We start from the raw sequence: 26,414 nt of genomic DNA on the forward strand, positions 1-26,414 counted from the left end.
TTCTAGCTGTGGTTAGGCGACAAACTCCTAGTCTGAGGGACTAGGTAAAGTCTTGAAAGGTCAAGGATGTTGGGCAAAATCTTAAGGTCAAGGATGTTAGTATTAGCCCTAAGAGCCAATTATGAGATGATTAAACTTATTGGGTTATTGGATTAATGGTTAATCTAATATAATAATCCAACCCATTAAGAGGAAAACAAAGAGTCATTTAATCCAAATTAGACTCATTGAGTTAGACTCAATTGGATCCAATTATTGGATTGAGTCTAATTTGAATTAGAATCATGAAGTCAATTTGGATTGATGTTCATGGAGGCAATTTTGATTGATATGGCTCAATGAGTTAGACTCATTGGGTGAACTTGAATTCATGAAAAGAAGAGGAAAGGTCAATTTTGACTTGACCAAAAGGGAAGAGGAAAGGTCAATTTTGACTTGACTAAAAGACTCTTCATGAAAGATGACTAAGAGTCAATTCATGAAGAAGATCAAGAGGCAAAAGGGAGATCAAGAGCCAAATGGACTTTTGGTATTCCATGGGAGTACAAAAGGAGGAATTTTGGCCATTGATGGAGAGATTTCCATTGTCTTCTTCCTCTTCTTCCTCTTGGCCGATCCTTCCTCATGGCCAAATCACCTTGTGTGGCTAGCACCACAAAGTTGGTTCTTCTCCGATGCTGTGTTTGTGTGACGAACGGAGCATGTTCGTGTGGATACTATAGAGGTGAGAACGCTTGATCATGCTGAGATCCTAGCTTCTGGGAGATCGTGTACACACACCAAAGGTATAACTATCATGAAACTTAGTATAGGATGCTTATTTATTCTTCCATTTGCATGGATCCTCTTGATAAGGAACTCAATGTTTCTCGTTGTGCTTTCATGTGTTTAGCACCCTAATTCCTTACAGTGGTAATAGAGCCACTTGCGAAGGGATATACTAAGTTGTTAGAATTTTATATGTGATATAAAACTATATGATAGGTTTAGTATGATATACAAATTATGAGTTTCAATCATATTATGAGTTTCGATCGTAATTGAGAATCTTGGTGAGATTATGAGTCTCGGCCAAAAATTATTTTGTTGGGAATAAAACATAGTTGGTACTGTGACCAGCAAGGTCTCGGTCAATGGTGTCTTGTTGGGAACAAAACAAAGTCGGTTTTAAGGCTTAGGGTCTCGGGACCGCCGTGGCGTTGTGACTCATAAGTCTTTGTAGAAATTATAGTAAATTTTATGTCATAGAAATATTATGAATGTTATATGACATGGTGCATGGTTATGACCTTTAACCCCAATGTGATTGGATGTGTGTGTATGTTGTAATTCATAATACGGCATGCGTGTCGTGCCTTCATCTTTTATCACTCTTGTTGTAAATTTAGACTACCCTCAAATGTAACTCGAGATTTCTTTAGGTTTTGTAATGTATAAATTAGAGAAAAATTAGTCTACTGGATGACGGTGACAACATGGAAGAAGGACAACAACACACGACGGCCAAGGAGACACTTGGAGAAGATGCTTAGTCCTAGGTTAACTTTTTGATCTTCTCATTGGCTTGAGAGGATCGTAGATTAAGGGGCCATAACCATGTCACGTTTCATTTTGCATATATGTTGATATGTGCTGTGATTGTGTGTTAAGTGTAGTTTCACTATAATTAGGTCCTTTTATTATATGCCTACCAAAGTTTGGTACTCATTACTACCTCGATCATTTGTAGTCAGGTTTGCCAAAGCAAAGTGACTCGTTTTATCTTGGTAGAGTGCCATAGGACAATTGTGATATCCGACTATTGGAATTTGGTTGTGACTTAACTAAGTTACCTCAATTGGATTGAGAACTTAGAGGCATAACCCATGCGATGTAATTCAAATTATACTAGTCTTGGGCGATTAGCCAAAGCTAACTCAAGATGAATTATAATATGAATTTCAGAAGATGGGCAAACGAACAAATAGTCTTATTCACCTAAAAATACAAGAGTTACATAGGATGTAATTGGTAAACGTTGTCTACCTAAGTTGTACTAAGTCTTGGGCGATTAACCAAAGCTAACTCAAGATGAGGTATAATATGGATCTTATCTAAATGGTACACATTGCCTACCTAATTTATACAAGTCTTGGGCGATTAGCCAAAGCTAACTCAAGATGAGGTATAATATTTATCTTGTTCCACATGAATGTCATCGTGATTAGATTTAGAGCTAGTAGAGACTTGCTTCTACCAAGCTTTAGAATTCAGTGGGAGAATCATTTAATTAAGGACTAATTAAACGATCAGAGTATGATACTTTTTTTGTATTTTGATGTTGTAGACCACCATGTCGTCTAGTACGTTGAATACACTTTCTCTGTGATATGTCCTTAATAAGGATAAGCTCAATGGAGCTAACTTCCTGAACTGGTATAGAAACTTAAGAATAGTTCTCAAGTAAGAAAGAAAACTGTACGTCCTAGAGCAACCCATTATTGAAGCACCCCCACTACTACCACTAGAGCTAATAGAGATACTTATAAGAAGCATTAAGATGATGCATTAGATCTATCATGCCTTATGCTCGCCACCATGAACTCTCAGCTTCAGAAGTCATGTGAGAACATGGATGCTTATGAACATCTTAGATAACTATATCAAGGATAAGCAAAGCATGAGAGATTTGAAATCTCTAAGGCACTGTTTCAGTGCAGAATGCAAGAAGGAAGTCCCGTAGGGCCTTATGTGCTCAAAATTATCGGGTATGTGAGAATCTACAAATGTTGGATATTCCCACTAGGCCAAGAATTGGCCATTGACCTTATTCTGTAGTCATTGCCTGAGATAGTCAGTTTGTCATGAACTATAACATGAATAAAATTGACAAATCATTGCCTGATATGTTGAGCATGTTGAGAACTGTTGAACTCAACCTTGAGAAGGGAAAGCATAGTACCACCATTTTAATGGTACAAAAGGGAAAAGGCGAATGGAAGCCCAAAGGTAAGGGTAAGACCCAAGCCAAAGGCAAGTACAAGACTCATGCATTGAAACCCACAGGTGGGGTTGCTAAGGAAGGAATTTGCTTCCACTACAATGAGACTGGACATTGGAAAAGGAACTAAAACAAAAGAGAAGTGAGACTTCTACCTCAGGTATATATGTTATAGAAGTCAATCTATCTATTTTCTTCATGGGTATTAGATACCAGATGTGCATCTCACATTTGTACTAATGTGTAGAGGCTGAGAAATAGTAGATCATTGACAAAGGGAGAAGTTGACCTACGAGTAGGCAATGACGCAAGAGTTGCTGCTATAGCTGTAAGAACATATTCCTTATCTTTGCCCACTGGATTTATTTTAGAACTTGAAGAGTGTTGTTATGTATCTGCTTTAACTAAGAACATTATATCTGTTTCTTGTTTAGACAAGAAAGGTTTTTCATTTGTAATAAAAGACAAATGTTGTTCTACTTATTTCAATGAAATGTTCTATTGTAGTGCACATCTTGTGAATGAACTCTGTGTTCTAGACTTTGATAACTCAATCTATAACATAAATACCAAACATATCTCTGTCATTGTCGCTTGGGTCACATAAATGAGAGTCGCATATCCCAACTCCATAAGCATGGACTTTTGAACTCATTTGATTTCGAATCATATGAGGCATGTGAATCTTGTCTTCAAGGCAAGCTGACAAAGACTCCATTTAGTGGGCATAGCGAAAGAGCATATAACTTGTTAGGATTCCTACATACAGATGTATGTGGTCCTTTCATAATAACAGCTAGAGAAGGCTACCAATACTTCATTACTTTTGCTGATGATTTCAGGAGGTAAGGCTATGTGTATCTGATGAGATACAAGTCAGAATTCTTTGAAAAAGTTTAAAGAATTCAAGAATGAAGTATAAAACCATCTTGGTAAGAGTATTAAGATGCTTCGATCAGATCGAGGTGGGGAATATCTTAGCCAAGAGTTTCATGACCATCTCCTTGAGTGTGGGATCATTTCTTAACTCACTCCACCTAGAACACCACAATGCTATATTAGAAAGGAGAAATCATACTTTATTAGATATGGTATGATCGATCATGAGTCATATAGATCTTCCTACTTCCTTATGGGGACATGCTCTAGAGACGACCACTTTCACACTTATCCGCATTCCATCTAAGGCTGTCATAAAGACACCATATATAATATGGACCGAGAAGAGTCCAAAGATGTCTTTCATAAAGATTTGGGGTTGTGAGGCTTACGTTCGACGACAAGTCTTAGATAAACTAGGACCCAAATTTGATAAGTACTATTTTGTAGGATATCCCAAGGAAACAAAAGGATACTACTTTTATAATTCCACACAAGGCAAGGTGTTTGTTGCCAGAACTAGTGTCTTTCTAGAAAGAGAATATATTTCTAGAAAAACTAGTGGGAGTAAAGTCAATCTTGAAGAAATTCAAGATGCACAAACTAGCACTAACACCTTGATGAAAACTGAACAAGAACCACAAGATGTTGTGGATCATGATGTTGTTACACCACAAGAAGTTGTGGAGCAACAACCTGTTCAAGTAGCACAAGCTCTACGCAGATCTGATAGGACCCATTGTCAACCTGAGAGATATTCTTTTCTCTTGTCTAACAATGGTGATGTAGTGCTAGTTGGTCTCAACGAGCCTACATCTTATCAAGAAGCAGCACAGGGCCTAGATTCTGAGAAATGGCTAGAGGCCATGAGATCCGAGATGGAATCCATGTACACTAACCAAGTATGAACTTTGGTTGATCCACCTGAAGGGATCAAACCCATTGGGTGTAAGTGGGTTTTCAAGGTGAAGACTGACATGGATGGTCATATGCATACCTATAAAGGTAGATTGGTAGCTAAAGGATTCAAACAGATTCATGGTATAGACTATGATGAAACCTTTTCACCAGTTGTGATGCTGAAGTCCATTTGGATCATACTTGCTATTGCTGCATACTATGATTATGAGATCTAGTCAAGGATGTGTACACGACATAACTTGAGGGTTTTAAAGATCCAGAGCATGCTAGAAAGGTATGTAAGTTGCAATGATCTATATATGGATTAAAGCAAGCTTCTAAAAGCTAGAATCTTTGATTCGATGATGCAATCAAAGCGTTTGGTTTCATTAAGAATGAAGATGAACCTTGTGTCTACAAGAAAATTAGTGGGAGCACAGTCATCTTTCTCATATTGTATGTAGATGACATACTTCTCATTGGAAATGATATCTCTACTCTTAAGTTAGTGAAGACTTGGCTTGGGAATGGTTTCTCAATGAAGGACTTAGGTGAAGCAACCTACATTTTAGGTATCAAGATCTATAGAGATAGATCTAAGAGATTGCTTGGTCACATGGTGCTTGCTAGAGTATATATATTCACAAGGTGCTTAACGTTTTACCATGCAGGATTCCAAGAAGGGATTCCTACCAATGTCACATGGTGCGAGTCTTTCGAAGACTCAATGCCCCTCTTCTAAGGAAGCAAGGGACCACATGGATCAGATTCCTTATGCATCTGCCATAGGGTCTATCATGTAGGTCATGTTTTGTACTCGCTTAGATGTCTCGTATTGTTAAGCATGATGAGCAGATACTAATCAAATCTAGTTGAAGGTCACTAGACAACAATCAAGAATATTCTTAAGTACTTGAGAAGAACTCAAGATTATTTGTTGATCTTTGGAGGCGATAAAGAGCTTGCTGTAAAGGTTTACAGCAGTTACTGTAAAGGGTTACAGTGGTGCAAGCTTTTAAATTGACAAGGATGATTCTAGATCATAGTTAGGGTATGTATTTTACTTAAATGGTGGTCCTGGGTATTGGATACTACAACAATTCCATCTCATTCGAAGGATCATCGATATATGAGATGTGAGGATATGTAGAGAATCGAACAATGCTAACATTACGGATCCTTTGACCAAGGCTTTGGCACCGAGGAAGCATGATGATTACACTAGGTCAATGGATATTAGATATTTTAGTGATTGACACTAGTGATATAAGGAGAATGTTAGTGTAAGCCCTAAGAGGCAATTAAGAGTTGATTAACTTAGGACATTTACTCTTAATTATTCATAGTCAAGCATTAATCTACAAGGATAATATTAATGCGCTGAGACTAGCATGTAGGTCAACGGATGACTTAATCTCACAAGTCATGGATATGAGATATCAGGTTGACACATGGGTATATATTAGAGAATATGTACTGAATTGACCCGCCATGAGAATATTTCATGGATCGTTATATGAGTGTCATAAACATTCTCATGTGACTATTGGTATGAATAGTCCTTAGACCTGAAGTTACTATGGTTCCCTACATAAGGAGTTGTATACTTTGGTATCGTCAAACGTCACCTGTAATAGGGTGGAATATAAAGTCGACCACTAGGTATGCAATGAGTCAAGCGGAAAGATGTGAGTGATGTAGATGAGATCTATCTCTTCCATATGACAGAAGCGATATCTGTGTGCCCCTTGATTAGTAGGTAACAAGAATGCATGGTCATGCTCAAATGAGTCAATATGAGATATTGAGCTTATTTGTTTTGAGTGTGTCAACTTGGAGATCAAGAAACACAAAGATTGATAAGAAGATGACATGGTCTATACCTCATTGATCAATCTAGATATTAAGGATAGAGGGACTGAGTCATACAAGATAATAGTCATGGACAGGTTAGGTCATATGTCGACTTTCTCGTCACTTGGGTAGCAATGATGCATTGCTAAGATGTCACTCATTGTTTATGTATCTAAATTATTGATTTGGATACATTGCCAACGTTACGAGAGCTTATTGGGTCACACACAAAGAACATGCTGGTTTGGAGATGGATATTTTAGTTTGACTAAAATACTAAGGATCGTAAGATTAATGGGTTAATTTAAAGTGTTAGTGACATCTTTTTAATGATTGGTACTAGTGCTAGTAGGAGATTGTTAGTATTAGCCCTAAGAGCCAATTATGAGATGATTAGGCATATTGGGTTATTAGATTAATAGTTAATCCAATATAATAATCCAACACATTAAGAGGAAAACAAAGAGACATTTAATCCAAATTAGACTCATTGAGTTAGACTCAATTAGATCCAATTATTGGATTGAGTCTAATTTGAATTAGATTCATGAAGTCAATTTGGATTGATGTTCATGGAGCCAATTTGGATTGATATCGTTCAATGAGTTAGACTCATTGGGTGAACTTGAATTCACCAAAGGAAGAGGAAAGGTCAATTTTGACTTGACCAAAAGACTCTTCATGAAAGATGACTAAGAGTCAATTCATGAAGAAGATCAAGAGGCAAAAGGGAGATCAAGAGCCAAATGGACTTTTGGTATTCCATGGGAGTACAAAAGGAAGAATTTTGGCCATTGATGGAGAGATTTTCATTGTCTTCCTCCTCTTCTTCCTCTTGGTCGATCCTTCCTCATGGTCGAATCACCTTGTGTGGCTAGCACAACAAAGTTGGTTCTTCTCCAAAGCCGTGTTCGTGCGACGAATGAAACATGTTCATGTGGATATCATAGAGGCACAGATGCTTGATCGTGCTGAGATCCTAATTGTCGGGAGATCATGTGCATGCACCAAAGGTATAACTATCATGAAACTTAGTATATGATGCTTATTTATTCTTCCCTTCGCATGGATCCTCTTGATAAGGAACTAGATATTTTCCCCTGCGCTTTCACATGTTTAGTGCCCTAGGTCCTTACAAAGGACACTAGGTGAAAATCCTGGGGGCACGGACACCTGGTGGAAGACTGGATGGGTCGGGTATCGGATGTCCAGCATGAAGTCCTGATGTCTCGGACGCTGAGCAAAAAAGTCTAGATGGTTTGGAGGACCGGTCTGAGAAAAGGTAATCTCTCCTGAGAGGTGTAGATGAGGAAGTGTTCCTTGTTGAGGGAACAATAGGCATCGGTTTGACCTAGGGTTTTCAGAAAATCTGAAAGTCAAAATCGGGCAATCTGGAGACTATCAAACAATTTATTAATCATATTTTATTGTGCTAACTTTGTTTTATAGGGTATATTTTGTATTTGGACTAATATGCCTTGTAGAATATAACGACCCGCCTTCTACTGGCTAAGCTGTAAGGCCGGATCGTCACATTATGTTGTTGCTAACTATTCTTAATGTGCGGAAAACTGATCTGATTTAAAATTTACTAAACCCATGCCAATTACTACTAAATCTGAACTGATGCTTAAAGATACCTTTTTAAATGTTGTACCTTTTACTCCAAAGAGAAGATCTAGCCATCACATGTGATTAAGGACTGAACTTAAAGGTTTCCTGCTGAAATAGGTATTTCAATCAAAACTTTGATTGGGATGTTCGGATCGATTCACTGATCGATCCAGCATGCTATTGTATACGAAAACTTTGATTGGATCGATCGGTTGATCGATCCAGACTTGTTGATCGATCCATTGATCGATTCAGCTCGCTACTATGCACGGGGTAAATTCTGGATCGATCGGCTGATCGATCCAGACTTGCCAATCGATCCAGGGATCGATTCCAAGGCTCTCTGTTCGTGAGGCTAATTCCCCGATCGATCCAGTGATCGATTCCAGAGCTTACTGTTCGCGAAATCAAGCTCCCCAATCGATCGGCTGATCGATTGGGGTTTCTGATTTTTGCAGCTGAGTTCTGATTTCAGCACTGTTTCGTGCCCAAATCACATATACAAGTTCTAAAATAGCTGGGAAACATTCTAACATCAAATATTTAGTATTCTAAGCTTGGCCTAGTGCATAGTTCACTAGATCATGGCATTTAAACGTACTTAAGTGCGGAACAAATAAAATGCTAAAAAGTTCTAATGCTTAAAACAAAACTTGCTAGATCCCTAAGATCTTTATTCCAAGTTCCACCCACACACATCTTCATCGCATTGACCTCCAGCCTCCGCTAGTCCATCTTTCCTTTACCTTTATCTGCAGTATAAGGAAAAGAGTATCTGTAAGCTTTCGCTTAGTAAGAAACCATCTACCTCACAAAACATGCAAACGATGAATTCATGCTTTTGAAAGATGCTAATTGAAAACATGCTGGAGAATGCTAGGCATGGCATACTGTCATACAAAACATAAAAACCAAGAGCTAATCATGGCAATAACTGAAATGTCAACAAGAAAGGACTAAACTGAAACATAACTGAGTTAAACTAAAGCTGAGCTAGAACTGATTTTAAAATAAAATCACATGACTGATTTGTGAGTTTGGAAAGCTACTATCATAATAGATTAAAATACATAATCATGCTGCTGATGGGCCCGGCAACTGTACATGCTATGCGCGCATCCCTAACCAGACCAGGGTTTGCAAGTCCCGAATTTAGTAGGGTTTACTAGGTTATCTAAACCTAGGGATGGCTATGGGAGCCCAACCCAATGGACATCTAGTCCAGTACAGTGCCACTGCTAAAAGTAAAATACTGAGCATAAGCTAATAATTCTTGTCTTACTTTTACTAGGTTGTCTGAACCTAGAGCTAGGTTATCTAAACCTAGAAGCGACTGTGGGAGCCCACCCATTGGACCGTAGTCCCATAAAAGCTGTAGCAAGACTAAATGTGCTATAAAATACCTCTACTATATTTATCTAAACTATTGAAATGCCTCTGGTGGCATTTTACTGAGCTAAGCATTAAGGCAAACACTTGGTGTGCGCTAATTCACACCCTATATACTGAAAATTCTGCATGTGACTAAACTAATGCATAAAACGTATGAAGAGCTACTAATACTGCAGGTGAGGGGTTTCTTACCTCCTGTGTTAGTTTTCTTACGATTCTAGTCGCTAGTTTTCCGGTGAGGGAGATCTTTTCGACCATCTCCTTACGTCTACGTGTTACTCTCGCGGAGAAGAGCGTCCTCGTGCCGGAGTTGTCGCCGGAAGACGTTCCTACAACCCTAGGGATGGAACCCTAGGTCTTCCTTGGCTTGGGCGCCGAGAGGATGAGGAGGAGAAGAGGCGGCGGTGAGGGTTTGAGGGAAAGGAAAAGTCACGATCCAAATCACTCCTCACTTAATTATTTTCCTATTTATATTAAGTGGTTAATTCGGCCAACTTAAATATAAATATAATTGTTTCCCTCTTCTTTCAGCACGACCCTGCTGGGTTCACTTGGTTACTAGAGTCCTCTATAAGGCATAGGGCCCATAGGTCTCGGGTTCAATTCCCGCCTAGGCCATTTTACGTTTCTATTTATTTTTGCTACTTCCGCTACTCTAAAAATTTCATAAAAATATTCTAAAATTCCAGAAAAATCATAGAATATTTCTAATAATTATTTTGAGAATTTTTGGGTGTTACAATCCCCCATACATAATAAAAAGTTCATCCTCGAACTTAGAATAACTCTGGGTACTTCTACCTCATACTAGTTTTTGTCTCCCAAGTTGCCTCTTCTGTTGTGTGATTTTGCCAAATAACTTTTACTAATGGTACTTTCTTGTTCCGTAATTTCTTAACTGCTCGGTCTATTATCTGAATAGGCCGACTATCATAGCTGAGGTCTTCGCAGACTTGTACCGACTGGGACTCAATCACCTGGGTGGCATCTGGGATATGCTTCTTCAGCATAGAGACATGAAATACATTATGGATGGCTGACATCTCCTGTGGTAGCTCTAGCTCATATGCTACCTTGCCAACTCTTCTAGTGATAAGGTATGGACCCACATATCTGGGACTTAGTTTTCCCTTCTTCCCAAAACGCATTACTCCCTTCATGGGAGCCACTATGAGGAATACTGTATCCCCAACTGAAAACTCTAAGGGTCTGCGCCGCATATCAGCATAACTTTTCTGGCGGCTCTAAGCTGTCTCTATCCTCTGGCGGATCTGCTGTATAGTTGCTGTGGTATCTGCTACTAGATCTGCCTGAAGTTCTAGTTCTTTCTGTTCACCACTCTCATACCAGCAGATTGGGAATCTACACCTCCGCCCGTAAAGAGCCTCGTAGGGTGTCATACCGATAGTGGCCTGATAGCTGTTGTTGTATGCAAATTCTGCTAAACTCAGATATTTGCACCAACTTCCCTTGAAGTCTAGGGCACATGCTCGGAGCATATCTTCGAGTACCTGATTTACTCGCTCCGTCTGTCCATCTGTCTGAGGATGGAAAGCTGTGCTAAACTTTAACTTAGTGCCCAAAGCTGACTATACACACTCCCAGAAGTGTGATATGAATCTACTGTCTCTATCTGAAATAATGGTTCGTGGGACTCCATGTAGTCTAACGATCTCCTTGAGATACAACTGAGCTAGCTGCTCCATGGAGTTGGATATTCTGATAGCTAAGAAGTGGACTGATTTAGTCAATCTGCTGACTATTACCTAGATGGCATCGAAACCATTCGTGGTTCTGGGTAAGCCCACTATGAAATCCATGGAAATATCTTCCCACTTCCATTCTGAAATCTGAATAGGCTGCAAAACTCTTCCTGGTCTCTGATGTTCTGCCTTGACCCTCTGACAGGTCAGACAGGTGCTAACATATCTAGCGATGTCTCTCTTCATCCCAGGCCACCAAAAACGTTCTCTTAAGTCTTGATACATTTTGGTAGAACCAGGATGCATCGCATAAGGAGTCCTGTATGCCTCGTCTAGGATCTTTCTTCATAGTTCCTCCTGATCTGGAACACAAAGTCTATCACCAAACTACAATACCCCACTATTGGACATTCTGAACTCTCCACTTTCTGATTCTGCTATCCCTTGCTTGATTTTCTGAATTTCAGGATCCTGCTCCTGAGCTGTCTGAATGTCACCAAGCAGGTTAGACTATAAGTTCGAGAACAAAATCTGTGATCTCTTTCTGTAGGGGCGGTGACATGGCTGCTAGGGATAGTAAGGTAGCATCGGACTTTCTGCTAAGTGCGTCTGCCACCTTATTGGCTTTTCCTGGGTGGTAGAGGATGTCTATGTCATAATCTTTGACTAGCTCAAGCCATCTACGCTGTCGCATATTCAGATCCTTCTGAGTGAAGAAGTACTTCAGACTCTGGTGATCTGTATACACTCTGCACTGAGCTCCATACAAGTAATGTCTCCAAATTTTGAGAGCGAACACTACTGTTGCAAGCTCAAGTTCATGAGTAGGGTAATTCTTCTCATATTCCTTGAGTTGTCTGGAGGCATAGGCGATCACCTTGCCATTTTGCATCAGTACTGCTCCTAGTCCCAACTTAGAGGCATCACTATAAATATCAAAGTTGTCTGTGTTTTCTGGTAGAGTCAGAATGGGAGCACTGGTCAATCTCCTCTTTAGCTCGCTGAAGTTGTTCTCATAGTCCTCTGTCCACTGAAACTTTTTGTTCTTTCTGGTAAGAGCTGTCAGTGGGGAGGCTATCCTGGAGAAGTCCTCTATGAATTTTCTGTAATAGCCTGCTAGTCCTAGGAAGCTTCTGATTTCACGGGCGTTCTTAGGTCTTTTCCAGTTACTCACTGCTTCTATCTTACTGGGATCTACCATGACACCATCCTTTGAGATGATGTGATCCAGGAAGGACACCTGATCTAACCAAAATTCACATTTCGTGAACTTGGCGTACAGCTGGTTCTGCTGTAGGGTCTGCAATACTATTCTCAGGTGCTCTGCGTGTTCCTCCTGAGTCCCTGAATAGATAAGAATGTCATCGATAAACACAATTACAAATCTATCTAGGTAGTCCCTGAATACTCTGTTCATGAGGTCCATGAAAGTAGCTGGAGCATTTGTCATTCCAAAGGGCATGACTACGAACTCGTAGTGTCCGTATCTAGTCCTGAACGCTGTCTTGGGTATATCCCCTTCTTTAACTTTCACCTGATGATAACCTGATCTAAGGTCTATCTTAGAGAACATTGCTGCTCCCTTTAGCTGATCGAGCAGGTCATCTATTCTGGGAAGAGGATACCTGTTCTTGATGGTGACTTGGTTCAGTGCTCGGTAGTCTATGCACAGGCGCATGCTCCCGTCCTTCTTCTTCACGAACAATACAGGCGCTCCCCATGGTGAGTGACTAGGACGTATGAAGCCCTTGTCAAGCAGCTCCTGTAGTTGCTCATGAAGTTCCTTTAGTTCTGCTGGAGCCATGCGGTAGGGGGCTTTGGAGATAGGATTTGTACCGGGAATGAGTTCTATCTCAAATTCAATCTCCCTGTCTGGTGCTAGACCTGGTCACATACGACTCGGACCTCTGCTAGTTGTTGGTCCTTGTCCTGACTGGCGTTGACTACATGCGCTAAAAGTCCCGTACATCCTGAATCCATTAACTTCTGTGCTTTTAGAGCTGAGAGAAACTTCTTGGCCTTTCTCTTTGGTTCTCCGATGTACTCGAACTGTACTTCTGCTTTACGGCACTCTATAGAGGCACCGTACCTGATCAGGAAGTCCATTCCAAAGATGACATCATAATCAGTCATATCTAGCACTATCAGATCACAAAAGAGTTCTCTGTCTGCTATAATGACTGGCACCGCTCTGAGCCAGTGCATGGATGTCATAATTTCTCCTGAAGGTAATGTCGTTAGAAACTGACTACTGAGTACCTCTGGGGGTACCGCTAACTTCTCGGCAAATGCCCTGGATATATAAGAATGGGTTGCCCTAGTATCGAATAAGACAGTTGTACTTTGCTGTAAAATGCTAATCTGACCTGAAACAACTGTCGAGGCATTTGCTACACCCTCTCTGGTGAGTGAGTAGATCCTCGCATTTGTTGTAGCTGGAGGGGCTTCTAGTCTTCCCTGGCTGATGTGTGGACCATCTAAAGCGGCCTGCATCTGATGTAGCTGTACTGGCTGGCCTCCATACTGTATCGGCTGTAGTTGAGGAAGACTGGTCTTGTTCGGGCATTGTTTAGCCATATGCCCTTCCTGTCCACATTCAAAGCATCCTCGTGTGCCCTTGCGACAAACTCCTGGGTGAAATTTCCCACAAGTAGCACATTTGGGATAACTAGGCTGTTTACTAGCTGGTCCTCCTTTCGAGTAACTCCCTGGTTTGCGCTTGCTGCTGGAGTTCCCTTTCCAGTTAGAGCTATGGCCATGTTGTTTCTGAGTACCTGAGCCTCCTTGCCCTTTGGGCTCTGAGAGGACTTGCTTTTGCTGCTTGATATTGTTCTGGTAGTGCTCGGTGGTCAGAGCACTGCTGACTAGTTCTTCAGTGGTTTGCGGCCTATGAACGCCGCCAGCCACGTTCATTGCTACTTCCGGCCTCAGCATCTTGAGCATCAACCGGACTCGTTCTTTTTCTGTGCTGACTAGTTCAGGGCATAGATGAGCCAATCTGTTGAATTTCTTCATGGCTTCCTCAACTGATAGGTTGCCCTGGCGAAACTCAGTGAACTCGTCATGCTTCAGCCATAGGATCTATCATGTATGTCATGCTATGTAGTCGTCCTGATGTCTCGTATGCTTTGAGCATGACGAGCAGATACCAGTCAGATCCAGGTGAAAGTCACTGGACAGCGGTCAAGAATATTCTTAAGTACTTGAAAAGGACTAAAGAATATTTCTTGATATATGGAGGCAATGACGAGCTAGCTGTAAAGGGTTACAGTGATGCTAGCTTCCAAACTGATCAAGATGACTATCGATCGCAGTCGGGGTTCGTGTTTTGCATAAATGGTGGTGCTGTGAGCTGGAATAGTTCGAAGCAGGACACAGTCGTTGATTCTACAACAGAGGCCGAGTATATTGCTGCATCAGAAGTAGCAAAGGAGGTAGTTTGGATCCGCAAGTTCATTACTGAGCTTGGGGTGGTTCCTAACATAGCTGATCCCATAGAGCTCTATTGTGACAACAATGGAGCAATAGCACAGGCTAAGGAACCTCGCTCACACCAGCGGACCAGACACATACTACGACGCTTCCATCTCATTCGAGAGATCATCGATAGAGGAGATATGAAGATTTACAGAGTACCCACTGAGACTAACATCACAGATCCCTTGACCAAGGCTTTGGCACAGAGAAAGCATGATGGTCACACTAGGTCTTTGGGCCTTAGAGCCTATACTGATTGGCACTAGTGCTAGTGGGAGATTGTTAGTAAGAACCCTAGAGCCAATCATTTGATGATTGTTATATGGACTCATTGTATCATATTCTTGTATATATAAATAAAGGCATTTGTTTTTGGTTATTATACTTACTTGTATTGGTGCCAAATAACTAGGTATAATAGCGTCCTTGAGTAGAAGATTCTTACCTATATCAATCGATTGGTTGAATCTATAGTGAGATGATATAGGGAACACTACTCTTAATCATTCCTAGTCGAGTATTAACATTCAGGGACAATGTTAATGCGACGAGACTAGCATGTAGGTCAACTCGATGACTTGATCTCACAAGTCATGGATATAGAGATATCAAGTTGACACATGGGTATGCATTGGAGAATGTATACTGAATGACCCGCCATGAGAAAGTATCATGGATCATTATATGAGTGTCATATACTTTCTCATGTGACTATTAGTATGACTACTAGTCCTTGGACCTGAAGTCACCATGGTTCCCTACATAAGGAGTTACGTACTTTGGCTTCGTCAAACGTCACCCGTAACTGGGTGGACTATAAAGGCGATTACTGGGTATGTAACAAATTATACGGAGGGATGTGAGTGATGTAGATGGGATCTATCCCTCCTATATGACGGGAGAGACATCGATATTCTTGATAGAGTGAGACCACTAAGTGCATGGCCATGCCCAAATGAGTCAATATGAGATATTGGGCTCATTTGATTGAGTGAGTCTACTTGGAGTTCAAGATTTAGATTGATTAGAGGATGACACGGTCTATGCCTCACATTGATCAATCTAGATGTCAGGGATAGAAGGACACATGTCATATATTGTGAAGAGACACAATTAATAGTGACAAGGTGATGTTGGATCTCAACATTCTTATAACTTTGGTAGTAATGATGTGTTGCTAGATACTGCTCATTACTTATGCTTCTAATTGGGTTTAGGAGCATTGCCAATGTTATAAGAACCTATAGGGTCACACACAAAGGGCAATTAGATGCAGATTAGGTTCATTTGATGAACCTAAAGGATTAGGTCCATGTGATGAACCAAATTGGATTAAGAGTAATCCAAATTAGGCTAATTGAGTTGGACTCAATTTGGTTCATGTGTTAGATGAGTCTAATTTGGACTTAGACTTATTGAGTCAATTTAATTCAATGAATAGAGATTCATTAAATTAAAATTGACTTGAACCAATGGTTAGATTTGATCAACCATGGGAGAGAAGTGGTCAAGTTTGACTTGACTTGAGAGGAAGATGAAGAGTCAAGTTTAACTTGACCATTTGCCACCTCATTGGTGAGTTGGCAAAGAGTGGACAATGATGATGCTCCACATCATCATGGTTGCTTAAGTGGGATGCCACCTCATGGGAGTTACCAAGAGTTGTGACTCTTGGTATTCCATGGAGGTTATTAACCTTTTAATGTGGCCGGCCACAATTCATTCAAGTGAGGAGTTTTTCATTTTTATGTGTAACTCTCATCTTCTTCCTCAAGCTCTCTTCCTCCATTGCCGTGAGACACAAAGGGTGCTAGCACACTCTAGTGTCTTTTCTCCATCTCCTTGTTCGTGTGGATACACATAGAGGAGTGTCTACTTTGACATTCTCGAGATCCGGCATCATTTGGACAAGCGGGATAAAGCGAAGGGCATCGCTTCAAAGGTATACCTTCTGATCTTGTAGATCTAATGTAGATCTAGGAGTAGAGAAACTCGTACATGAATTTTAAACTTCGCACGGATCCGGTGGCATGGGATTCAGGGTTTTCGCAACGCAAAAAGGCGGTTTTTGCGGCCCGAAAATCCCAACATTTTCCTCTTCTTCCGAAGCTCCGATCGCTTGGGTGATTTCGGCCAACCGAAATAGGGCTCACCCGAACCCAATTTCTGGCCTTCTTCTCGAGCAGGCTTCCGACCCGCCTTCTCGTCCCTTGAACACCGCACACGTTCTTCTCGTCCACCGATATACTCTTCAACAGCTCTTTCATCCTTCGGACGCACCGAGCCCGTCGGCTCCCTGGCCGTGCTGTCCTTCTCGCTAGCTGTATCTTCCACTTGACTTCCTGCGTTCGTAAGTTCCTGCACACTTAGACACAGGGATCAAATAACATATAGAACCTAATCTAACTTGGTTGATCACATCAAAACATTCACGGTGTCCAACACTTTTGACGTTGGTGATATGGTTTGGGCTATATTAACTCGTGACTGTTTCCCTATTGGTGAATATAACAAACTCAAAGATTGAAAGATTGGACCTTGTGAGATACTAGAAATGATTAATAACAATTCCTACAGGTTGAGACTTCCTAGTCATTTAAAATTTCTAATATTTTTAATATAAAACACCTAAGTCATTGTGCTCTAGAGACGGATACATTCACCCCTACACTCGAGGATGAGTTCTCTTCAACTCTAGGCAACTGATACAAGAGGGGATCAAAATTAGGTTTTTTTTAGTAGTTATTTGTTAATTAAGTTTAGTTTATTTTTTTTCTTGATTATATTTAATTTTGTGCTAAATCTTAGAGACCAAGTATTGTTAGTTAATTTATCCTAAATATTAAGAAATAAGCCTAATTGGTTATTTTTTTTCCTAAATCTTAGGGAATAAGTCTAGTTGGTTATTTTTTCCTTTTAAATTTTTTTTAAGGTTTTAAAAGTTATATAAACCTATGCTTAGATCATATTTAGAACAAGTTATTTTAATATTGAATCAATTGATTTCGTTTAAGCCACGTTACAACTACATCTCTTTTTCTTCGCGCTCTTGATTGCATAATAGGTTTAAGCCTAATCTAGGCTATTCTTTTTTGGGTATTACATATATCTTGTTTTCTTGCTAACCCCTCTGCAACTTCATGCCCCAGAATAATATATATATTCTGCTCAGCGTCAGAGTTACTGTCGAAGAAAGGTGAAGAAAAGAAGAAATTATTGTCGTCATCAAAGTTGTTGCCGTCTATGCACGTGCTACGACTAAAAAAGGAAATTATAACTCTGATACCATAAAAGAAAGAGGAAAGGTGACAAACATTTTGGATGATTTTTTTGATGAAGCCATGAGACTTATTTATACAGGTTATCTAAACAATAATGAAAATATTAAATATGGAATATAATCATATTAATTATAATCGTAGCAATGAATATACTAAATTTAGAAATATTATATTTTGCTATTGATTAATATCAATCTTAATTATAATGTCAAATATCATCAATCTCGATTGATTGAAATCAATTTGAAATTATTATCTATTATTGTCATTAATAGGAGGATGAGGCATCCAAAGGGTGGATGAGATAGGTGAGCACTAGCACCACCAGCATCAACAGGTGAGCAATCCCTTGGTGGACGGATACCCTATCATTGGTCGGTGCAAGATGACCGACATTAGCGCGACATCAAATGCCAACTCCATGACGACCGCCATCAAACCAAGAGGAAGTGCACGAGCCATCTTTCTCCCTCAATCGACTCAAAGCCTTTTCTCTTTCTTTCAACTTGCACATGGGCTCTTGATTTATGGTATAGAAGCAAGTTGATCACCGACAGATTCATCTCTATCATGCTTGATGATTCCATCAAGCCCATCCTTTACCAGGGCCTCACCATCGATAAAAATGAGATCACATTCACCATTCACCATCATGGCTTTCATGGTCTAGAACGGTAGTCGCCTCATCATGTATCATTGCGTCGAGCGCAACAACGTCTTCACCATCAGCACCTCCATCATTCTGGTGGCCTGGCACTTAGCTCAGGGCTTTCCAACATGAAGTACTTCTCCAAGGCAAGCTCTGTCAGTGACCAGATCATGGAGATGATCTAGCGAGCGCTAAAAATTAACTCTGGCAGCTCAAAGGGACAAGCTCTAGAGAACGTGTTTGGGAATGTTAAATTCAAGGACTTCAACCTCAATGTGCTAGTAGGGCGGACTGTGGTGTTGGTGGGCGACATTGACGTCAAGGCTTTGCTCTCTTTTTTGGTCTCCATGTTTGATTTTGTGCCCTGAACACGGGACAACCCAAGAGCTCCACAAGCTGGTCGTGGTAAGTGCCACGGTCATGACACACCCATGGAGAGGTTTAAAAATCCTGAATCTCTCATGCCTTCAACATCTCTTATCTCCATGCACCAACTTCCTTTCCTTCATATTTATATTTTCCTCTCTTCTAAGTAATAGCCAACAACAACAACTACAACAGACACAGTTACTAGAAACCCAACATCGCTCAGAGCCTTCTGTCGTTCTTCATAGTAGCAAAACTTAATTCCTCCTCTTTATTCTTCTCTCCAACGGAAGTCATTTTATTGTTGTCTTTCCTCCATCAAGTGTTGTCTCTTTTTAGCTATCTTCTAGTCGGCTAAAACTTTTTCCCTAAGTTTTGTTGAGCACATAATAGTATATTTTATTTCTTCCTCTTATCCAGCATATTCAGCCACCAAAACTATAGCCTTCTTTCTATGTTCTTTCTTATAACACAGATCAATTCCAGCCTTCAAATAGTCTTCATCTCCTCCTAGTTGTTGTCTTCGTCCATTAATGACAACATTGTCATGAATGATCTACCTAGCTCATGGAACATTAATATTTAGGCTTCTAGCAAACATGCCTCCTATAAGAAAACAATTGTCTAGAGCAGAAAAAAGGAAGAAAAAACAAAAGGAAGAAACTTTAATTCAAAGCCAAGTAGGAAGTCTTAATAAGTATTTCACTAGCAGCTAAAAAGCAGAGAAAATAGAATTAGTAGAACAAATGAATCAGGATGACACTGATAATAAGTTGAATGATCAAGAACATAGTGAATTGAATGAACTTCACAATAAAGATCCAAAACAATATGAAAATGATAAAGGTGAAGCCAGTATGCCTAAAAATGATAGTGATGTAGACATAAATCAAGTTGAAAGAGGTCCTAGAAAAGATGATGGTATTTTGTTTCCTCTTGATAATACCGGAAGATACTTCAATCCATCACATTATAAGAGGCAGTTGTCAAATGGTGAGAAAAGTGATAGAAGATGGTTAGTGTATTCTATTTCAATGGACAAGGTCTTATGTTTCTGTTGCAAATTATTCAAGACTCAAAGAACCACAATGAAACTTGGTAATCTAGTTGATGAAGGATACAAGGATTGGAAGAATATCAGTCAATGTCTCAATCTTCATGAAACTAGTAAAGATCATATTGATTGCATGACTAGTTGGATTGAATTAGAAACAAGACTTCGAAAGAAAAAAACAATTGATGAAAATATGCAAGTAGCAATTAACAAAGAGAGAGAACATTGGAAACAAGTATTGAAAAGAATAATTGTAGTTGTGCAAAGAATTGCAAAAAATAATTTGGCACTCCGGGGAGATAATGAGAAGCCCCTTTATGTTGAGAATAATGGGATCTTTTTGCAGCTAATTGAAATGATTGTTGAATTTGATCCAATAATGGAGGAACACCTTCGGCGTGTTCGAGAAAAATAGATTCATTACACTTATCTTGGGCCCAAAATCCAAAATGAATTGATACAGATGTTGGCGGCTGAAGTAAGAAGTTCAATTGTTGCAAAAATTAAACATGCAAAGTATTTCACTGTCATACTTGATTGTACTCCATATGCAAGTCATGAGGAGTAGATGCCCCTTGTAATTAGATGTGTGGATGATTCAGAAAATGTAATAGCGATTGAAGAATTTTGGATAGGATTTTTAAAAGTTAATGAAACTTTAGGGCTTGGGCTTTTTATAGAGCTTAAAAATATTTTGAGCAATCTCGAACTTGACATTGATAATATAAGAGGTCAAGGATATGACAACAGATCTAATATGAAAGGAAAGCACAAGGGTGTACAGAGTAGATTACTTGAAATTAATCCTAGAGCTTTCTACACTCCATGTGGATGTCATAGTCTTAATCTCACATTATGTGATATGGTGAAATGTTGTCCTAAAGCAATGTCTTTTTTCGGTGTTATACAACACATATATTCATTATTCTCTTCTTCTACCAAGCGGTGGCAAATCTTCAAAGATCACGTGCAAGGTCTTACAGTCAAGCCATTATCACAAACACAATGGGAAAGCCATGTTGAAAGTGTGAAGCCCATAAAAGATCAAACTTCAAAAATACAAGATGCTTTAATTGATTTAGCAAACATTTCTGATAACTCAAAAATAAAGAGCGAAGCTGAGGGTTTGGCATCATTTGAACTTGAGAATTTTGAATTTGTGTCTCGAATGGTAATTTGGTACAAGTTGTTATACGAGATTAACATTGTTAGTAAGTTTCTCCAAGCAAAGAATATGGATATTGTTATGGCTATTAGACAATTAAAGGGACTTATTTCTTCTCTCCAAGAATTTAGAGAATCTGGATTTGATCAAGCATTGATCGAAGCTGAACATATTGCAAGTGAAATGAGAATTGAACCTATTTTTCGAGAAAAACACATCATTCAAAGAAAGAGACAATTTGATGAAATCAACAGGGAAGAGGTAACCCAATCTCCTAAAGAATCTTTTCGAGTTAATTACTTCTTATTTATAATTGATCAAGCTCTTTCTTCACTCCAAACTTGGTTTGAATAATTTCAAAAATATGAAGAAACATTTGGATTTTTATTTAGTTTGGAGAAATTGAAGTCTATTGATGATGATGGTCTCTTGCACTCATGTGTCAATCTTCAAGATTCTTTAACACATGATGGTCACTCCGATGTCGATGGATCAGATTTATATCTAGAACTAAAGTTGTTAAGACACTCTTTATCAAGATATTCAAAAAGAGCGATTGATGTGCTAAATTATTTGAAGAAAATGGATGGTTATTATCCAAATGCTTATATCGCTTACCGAATTTTGCTGACTCTACCAGTTACAGTTGCATATGCCGAAAGGAGTTTTCCCAAGTTGAAATTGATCAAAACTTATCTCCGATCAACTATGTCACAAGAAAGACTAAAATGGCTTGGCTATGTTATCTATCGAGAAAAAAGTGATTGAGAAAGTTGATTATGCAAACTTAATTAATACTTTTGCTTCTAGAACTGCGAGGCGAGCAATTTTCAAGTGATTATATACTTGTTCCTAATATGAATTTTATATTTTGTTTGGATCATCTTGACTTTATCTTCATTTGTTTATGACAAATTATTTTTGATGATATATTTTGTTTATCTTTAATTTTTTGAATTCATGTTACAATTATGGTTATATTTACGTTGAATTGAAAAATATATGAATATCAAGGTTTGAGGGCACCATTTTTGGTGCTTGCCTCAGGCCCCAAAATTACAGGTCCGACACTGGGAGAGCATTTTTCTTGACTTTACCGAGATTCGATACCTTGCCTAACAATATCTACCCCGTATTAGTCACTTAAGCATGTCTCGGGGGCGACATTTAATTCTGTTAGTAAGATTCAAAAGGGCATTTCATAAATTGTCAATGATTATTTATACAATTAGAAGTAGTGACCAACTAGGCCACGTAGCAATATTTTATCTTATGTCAAACCTCACTTTTTTATTATTAGTAAAATTTAAAAAATAAAAAATATTTTATGTTATCTAATTTATAAACAGTAATAAATTATTGTAATACTATTAATATACATTATAATTATAATTTTTTTTAAAAAAATATCAATCATTTTTAACTTCGAGGAAGGAAAGACTTGACACAACAGTAAAATTATTATGTGATCTAGAGGAAATAGATTCGAGTACTAGATATAGTCACTACGTATAATAGACTCTTCCTCGGAACCCCTCATTGACAGCTTCGTGAACTAAACTGCCTTTTTATCAATTTTAACTTTGATAAATTATTAATAAAATTTATTTATCCAAAAATATTTAGCTAGAAAATATTGATGGTGAATTATTAAAAAAGAAAGTGAAAGAAAAATAAAATTTAAGAAAGAAATAATACTACATTATTGAATATATTTTTGACTTTCAAAAATATTTTTATCAAAAAAATATATATATAAATTAACTGTAAACCATAAATATTTTTAATTTATTAACAAAATTTAATTTTGATTAATAAATTAAAATTTTATCATTTAAAAATTTAAAATTACTAATTAAATTTTAATAAAAAATAAAAAAATACCAACTAAATCTAATTGTAATACTAAAAAATTAAAATTATCAATTAAATCTAACACGAGTAAAAAAATAAAAATGATTTTAAATTTAATTTAATCTATAAAAAATTTAAAATTTTTGACCAAATATAATTTAGCTAGTAAAAAAAATTAAAATTACCGATAAAAATAAATCTTGACTAAAACTTATTTTAACTATAATTTTAATATTTAATATCCATACTCATATGTTTTAAAATTAATATTCATATTTAATTTATATAGGTATATATATGTAAAATTTGTGGGCCCCAATATAATAGGGGCATATCATAAGAACATAGTGAGCATGCTTAGTTAGGTCTTAAACTTCTCTAAATCCTTTGTTCAAGTTTTGGCCGAAATTTCAAGAAGTAATCCTAGGTTTTTTTTTTTTTAGCATTCTAACCTTATGGAAAATACGTAAACAACTTGTACCACAGGTGAGGGGATACTTACAACTTGTTGCTTATTTTTCCTAAGGAATATGGTACCCTTGTGAAGAGGAAGAAGAAACTTCTCTTCTTAGTTCTCTCTTTTCTTCTCTTGCTTGTAAGGAGTAGATCTTGAGGACTCCTTCTTGTGAATTAGTTTTTCTTAGCAAGAAAAAGCTTAGCTTGGATTTTCGGAAATGAGAGAGGGAGAGGTTAAAGTCTCGGTGGAGAAGGAAGAAGGAGAAGGAAGGAGGAGGAAGAAGAAGGAGGAAGAATTAACCAACTTTCTTTCCCTTTTCTTCTCTCATTCCTATTTATTCCCAATGAGAATGAAACATGTCCCCATTCATCCCCTTAACTACTCTATCTCCTCACTCTCTTAATTCCCACGAAAATAGAGAAAAAAAGAAGGAAGAAAGGCAACTTGTCTTTTGCTTGCTTCTTTTCTTAACCAAGAGGAAGAGGAGGAAAGCTACTTGCTTTTCTCTTGTTCCTTTACTTAATTATATTCTTACTTTTAACTACAATTTCCATTCTTTTCTATTCATATATCATTCATTACTCTAGTGGTTACCATACACCAATTTAACTCTATCATTTGTGGGAGGTTCAAGGTTCAAACCTTAACCTCTTTTTTTTTTAATTTCATTTTGGTTTCTATTTCCATTTCTCTTTTTCTTTTATTCTAAAAGAAAAATACCCATAGGTATAGCTTATTGTTGGTGCAACATCCCTCAGGTCAAGGTTGACCTGGTTAACCAAGCTGAGTCTTGGTTTGGGTTTAGATGTTTGACAATAAGATATTGATTGAAGAAAAGTCAAGTAGGTCATGGTTGACCGGATACTTGACTGGGAAGTCCTAACTGGGATGTTAGGCAGAATGAAAGTCCTGGTGAGTGAAGCCAGGAAGAAGGAAAGTCCTAGTGAGTGAAGCTAGGCAGATGGAAAACCCTAGTGAGTTAAGCTAGGTGAAAGTCCTAGTGAGTGAAGCTAGGCAGAATGAAAGTCCTGGTGAGTGAAGCCAGGCAAAAGGAAAACCCTGGTGAGTGAAGCCAGGCAAAAGGAAAACCCTGGTGAGTGAAGCCAGGTGAAAGTCCTAGTGAGTGAAGCTAGGCAGATGGAAAACACTAGTGAGTGAAGCTAGGTGAATGTTCTGGTGAGTGAAGCCAGGCAAGGGAAAATCCAGATGGATCAAGGATGATCGGACATCTGGTGTTGGGAAGTCCAAGTAGGTCAAAGGATTGACTGGATACTTGGCACGAGGAAATCCAGATGGGTCAAAGGGATTGACCAAACATCTGGTGGAAGTCCAAGTGGGTCAAGGGAGTGACCGGATACTTGGCACGAAGATAAAAGTCCAAGTGGGTCAAAGGGATTGACCGGACACTTGGTGGGGAGTCCTGGCAAGTCAAGGGAGTGACCAGATGCTAGGTATGATGTACCAACAGGTCAAGGTTGACCGGATGTTGGTTTGGGGGTCTTGGAACTTGGTTTTGGGTAAAAACCAAGTGTTGGATCGATCAGTGGATCGATCCAGGATTCTCCCAGTGAACAGAGAGCCTCTGGATCGATCCATGGATCGATCCAGATGTCCCAATCGATCAGTGGATCGATTGGGACGCAACTGCTTCGTGCGATAAGCGCTGGATCGATCCACTAATCGATCCAGGCATTTTTTACAGAGCACAGAGGCGCTCTGGATCGATCCGTGGATCGATCCAAAACCTCCCCGATCGATTGGGAATAATTGAATCGATCGGGATCCGACCGTTGCGTCGTATTTGAGCCGCAGGCGAGCACTGTCTTCGGCATCTCTTCACCGTTTCATCTCAGATCTCTCACCATCTCCTCCACAGTACTCTCAAAGCTCAGATCGCCAATTCTTGAAGGATCTTGGAAGTTCTCCAAGTCAAGAGGCGGATCAAAGCAAGAAGAAGAAGCTAGGGTTAGGGTTTTCTGTATCCATTGTAAGCTTTGCGCTTGTATTTTGTTTCCCTTTCCTTTTTCTTGTATTGAGAGTCTTGTAGGGCTTCTCCGCCTTTGGTAGTTACCATAAAGGAGAGTTTATTAGTGGAGGGTGTGTGTGTTGGTGTGGATCCTTGGATTAGTCACCTCTTGTGAGGTGGATACCAAGTAAACCAACCGTGTTAGCGTTGTGTGATTGTTTCTTTGTATTTCCACTGCGCATTCTTGAAGAAACAAGCAACGAAGCACACCGAGCATGCGACGAGCTATTCACCCCCCCCCCCCTCTAGCTACTTTTGGTCCTAACAAGTGGTATCAGAGCGAGGCCGCTCTTCACCGGAATCATCGCCAGAAGGGTCAAGCAATAACAAGAAAAGCTAGAGGGTGAAGAAATTGGAGCAAATTCTTCAAGTTCAAGATTTTATCAAGCTCAACTTCAAGATGCAATTCCAAGATGGACTTGGATTTGACACAAGGGTGGCTCCACCATATTCATCTATAAGCTTCGATTCTTGGAAATCAAGAATCAAAAATTTTCTTATGATGGAGATAGAGAAATGGTTTGCTCTTATGGAAGGTTTCGAGGCTCCAAGAAATTCAAAGGGCAAAATTCTCAAGAGGAGCAAGTGGAGCCAAGAGCAAGTCCAACGGTGCGAGGCAAATGACAAAGTGACCAAGCTTTTGGTCAATTTATTGCCAAGCACCATCCTTTGCAAAATTGGAGAATTTGAAGATGCAAAGGAACTATGGAGCAAATTGGCCAAGATTCATGAAGAGATCCCCTCCACTGTACAAGATCATGAA

At 39.0% G+C, this 26,414-nt stretch overlaps 1 protein-coding gene across 1 annotated transcript; it reads left to right on the forward strand.

The window, feature by feature from the left end:
• Nucleotides 1-19,841: 19,841 nt before the first annotated feature.
• On the forward strand, nt 19,842-20,564 carry LOC122004345. Its single transcript, XM_042559249.1, has one exon. The coding sequence runs from the start codon at nt 19,842-19,844 to the stop codon at nt 20,562-20,564; it is 723 nt and encodes a 240-aa protein (XP_042415183.1).
• Nucleotides 20,565-26,414: the final 5,850 nt, after the last annotated feature.

This window comes from Zingiber officinale, chromosome 7B, assembly GCF_018446385.1.
Source record: "Zingiber officinale cultivar Zhangliang chromosome 7B, Zo_v1.1, whole genome shotgun sequence".
Classification (NCBI taxonomy): domain Eukaryota; kingdom Viridiplantae; phylum Streptophyta; class Magnoliopsida; order Zingiberales; family Zingiberaceae; genus Zingiber; species Zingiber officinale.

Coding starts and splice junctions, on each gene's coding strand:
- LOC122004345 (XM_042559249.1), top strand. CDS start 19,842: ATGAATCAGGATGACACTGATAATAAGTTGAATGATCAAGAACATAGT.